Source organism: Pocillopora damicornis, chromosome 7 (assembly GCF_964200805.1).
Source record: "Pocillopora damicornis chromosome 7, jaPocDami1.2, whole genome shotgun sequence".
NCBI lineage: Eukaryota > Metazoa > Cnidaria > Anthozoa > Scleractinia > Pocilloporidae > Pocillopora > Pocillopora damicornis.
In genome coordinates this window covers 2,136,931-2,140,000 of record NC_142676.1, presented here as the reverse complement: position 1 = coordinate 2,140,000, position 3,070 = coordinate 2,136,931, and the positions used below count along the sequence as shown (strand labels likewise).

Below are 3,070 nucleotides of genomic sequence, written 5' to 3'. Positions count from 1 at the left end.
CAGCTATTACACCAGTTGAGAACATCAATTGCCCTGTCATGCTGGTTTCTGGAACTGATGACTTGAACAACCCCACCGATTTTACAGTAAAGTTCATAATTGACCGCTTGAAGGAGAATGGAAAAGAACATTTGTGCACTAACTTGCGTTATCCCCAAGCAGGACATCTCATCGAACCACCCCACTCTCCTCTTTGTGATTTTTCTTTCAGCAAATCTACTAAAGAATGGTGTGATTACCCGTACCTAGCTTGGGGAGGGGAGACTGTTGCACATGCCAGAGCACAAGAAGACTGCTGGCCAAAGATTTTACATTTTCTGCGAACACATCTCCAACAAGACACAAAGAGTGAGGAATAAGAATACTTTAATACTTGCCATGTGCTTGAGAACTTTCACAGATAACTACAGGTCACCGAGGCTTTCGTTCGACCTAACATTAGGTTCTCACAACACACAAAAATAGCACGTGCCAAGAGACTATAATCTCATGCATGTGTCCATTCAATCACGTGGGTGGCCCACTCTCACCCGGAAGCTTATTAAATCATTTCGGTTCAATGTCCCTAAACACTATGCCTGCACGCTTTGAGTTACTCTTATGGAAAGCTTTATGCAGCTATTTTGTTTGAGGTTTCTTAAGTTTCTCTTGTAACCATAAGGAATTTAAAATTGTCCATTCAATTCAGTTGTACAGTAATCAAAATCAGTAAAGTCAAAATATTTTTTTAACGTTTTGATAAACAAGAAATGAATCCTGGAGTGATGAACTAACTCACGATATGCGGCCGTGATTTTAAGTGCCTGTAAGGTATCTGAGCAACATTTCCAAAGAAAATTATGACCTAATATTGTGGCTCAAAACGTCTTAAAGCCCTCTAATTTAAACATTTCCACGGGAAGGGGGAAGGGGGGACTTAAACAAAGCACATAGCTCTGTAGAGAAGCTAGCCCAGCAGACTCCAAGCACTTGGAGCAGTGGTGTTTAAATTAAAAAATCTTGACCAGTTTTAAATTTATGAATCCGCGTGCAATTTTGGGGAAGCATTTTATTGAAAGCAATGAAGTAATGTTTAATGTTTGCAAAGCCTCATCTTTTCTAATCCGAGGGGTCGAAAAACCCTGTTATGCACACCTACTACTCCCTCTCGGGTTTTCATAACTGCATAGAATCCTGCCAACCCTGTCCTGCTTGGATGGGACTATTTAAACAGGGGAAAAGTCCTCTATTTCGTAAATGCTGCCTACATATCATTGATTGTTAATATAGACATTTTAACACTTTTTCTTGATATAATTTCTTGTTTTCTTTTCTTTTCTTTTTATTAATTACCTACACTTGTTTATATAGGCGCTCAATTCTTTTTCCTTTTTTCAACCCGAAAGATCAACAGTCAAAAATTTTATTAAGATATCAATTACTATCTCTCTTTAGGTAAGGAACGAAAATGATTGCGAGGGAGGAATTTGCTCTGAAAGCTTTTAAAGAATGCAATTCTGCGTGATCGGTTAAAAAAAATGTGCTAAAACGAATACGTGTAATTCAGTTAAAGAGCTTCATCCTTAAACTCACACAAGTGATTAACATATGTAATATCTCCCTTTAGTATCCACACATTATCCAGCAAACGGGCAATGAGAATACTCAGACTTGTCAGATAGAATTTGTTATCGTGATTTAACACCAAAGTCTCGTAACTGATATTCAAGGAAATGTGTATCATCTTGAGGGGAGAATTAACAATCAGATTTAGGGAGGTAAAGGATTAACAGGGAGCATTATCGCTTTTAAATTCCCAATGACGTACATGGGAATACATGCAGTTGGTTGTTATCGTTATTGTTGTTATCGTTGTTGTTTTCTATCAATGTATGGGCTGCCTGATAAGAATGGAAACAAACCCTTTTTAGCTTTCACTTAGCCTCAGTTTTTTTCCTGTACCATACAAAATGTGGGTATTTTCAATTTATTATAATAACAGCCATTTTCTAAATGAATTAAAATAATCTTGTCACTTCTGTTGTTTATCTTGAAAATTTTCAAACCTTATTACATTTAACTTTTTAAATAGTAGTTGAATAAAATCTCTCCTTGACATGAAGTATGAGAAACGTTTTTTCCTATCTGTACAATAGAACGAAGAATCAAATTAGAGTTTCTTTCGAAAGAAAAATTTACTTTTTTGTTCCATTCACCTCTTTTCGCGATTTGCTATCCACCACCTATGAATACAAACCTTACATACGGATTTTCGATCATCTTCCACCGTTTAAGAACGAACAGTTACTGTATGCAATCGATTATATGACTAACCATCCGAGGATTTTACAAAAATTTTTTTTTGCTGGCAACAAAAATATTCTTAACTAAGATACGTCACGCCGGGCTAGGTGACTATAACGCACTTTTCTTCTTTTCAACGTGAGTACTTTTATTTTTATTATCAATTTTAGCTCGTACAATATTTATTAGACTATTTTAATTGAAACCGATCCCCACAGAAACTGTTGCCACTCTCGCAATTTTACTTTCGAGACGCATCGTACTTGTTACAAATGTTATCGAGAAATACGCCTTTTCTATTCCGTAATCAGCCACCGCTTCTCCGAAAAGTTCTTATGGCCCTATTAGCTTTTCCAGCACTTAAAACTCCTTCCCTTTTCCTTTTAAACGCGTGAATTTCGTCCATGCGCAAGGGCGAGTTGTAGATAAGATGTAGAGAATGGCACTCGCTCGCTCGCTCGATTGGTCGATTCCTGTAAACTTTTTTCGATTTTAGGCTTTTTAGTGCATTTGATAGTTTTTGGCGAGTAATAAACAAACGAAATGGCGATCTTTGTTGCTAAGAATAGTGGTGGGGTGAAAACAAGCCAATGATAATTTTAAAAGAGTTTATTTCTTTTTCGTTTTAGTTTCAACAAGCGGCGCCAGCGACTGGCAGGCGTGCGAGGACTCACACTGAAATAAGAGAACCTTCGCTTTTCATAAAATTGTAATTTACAATCCTTGAACTTGAAAACAATCCGAAGATTCATTAAAAATATCACTTACTCCGAAGCGCTCGGAGTTT

At 37.0% G+C, this 3,070-nt stretch overlaps 1 protein-coding gene across 1 annotated transcript in view; it reads left to right on the top strand.

Annotated features, from left to right (window-relative positions):
- LOC149041990 (bile acid-CoA:amino acid N-acyltransferase-like) overlaps window positions 1–2,592 on the top strand; it is an 8,474-nt gene extending 5,882 nt beyond the window's left edge. The window contains exons 2-3 of the mRNA XM_089213354.1: window positions 1–348; window positions 1,435–2,592. The exon at window positions 1–348 is cut by the window's left edge and continues 459 nt beyond it. Coding sequence (XP_089069480.1) covers window positions 1–348; window positions 1,435–1,451 — 365 coding nt within the window. The 3' untranslated portion in view covers window positions 1,452–2,592. The remainder of the gene's footprint in view (window positions 349–1,434) is intronic.
- Window positions 2,593–3,070: the final 478 nt, after the last annotated feature.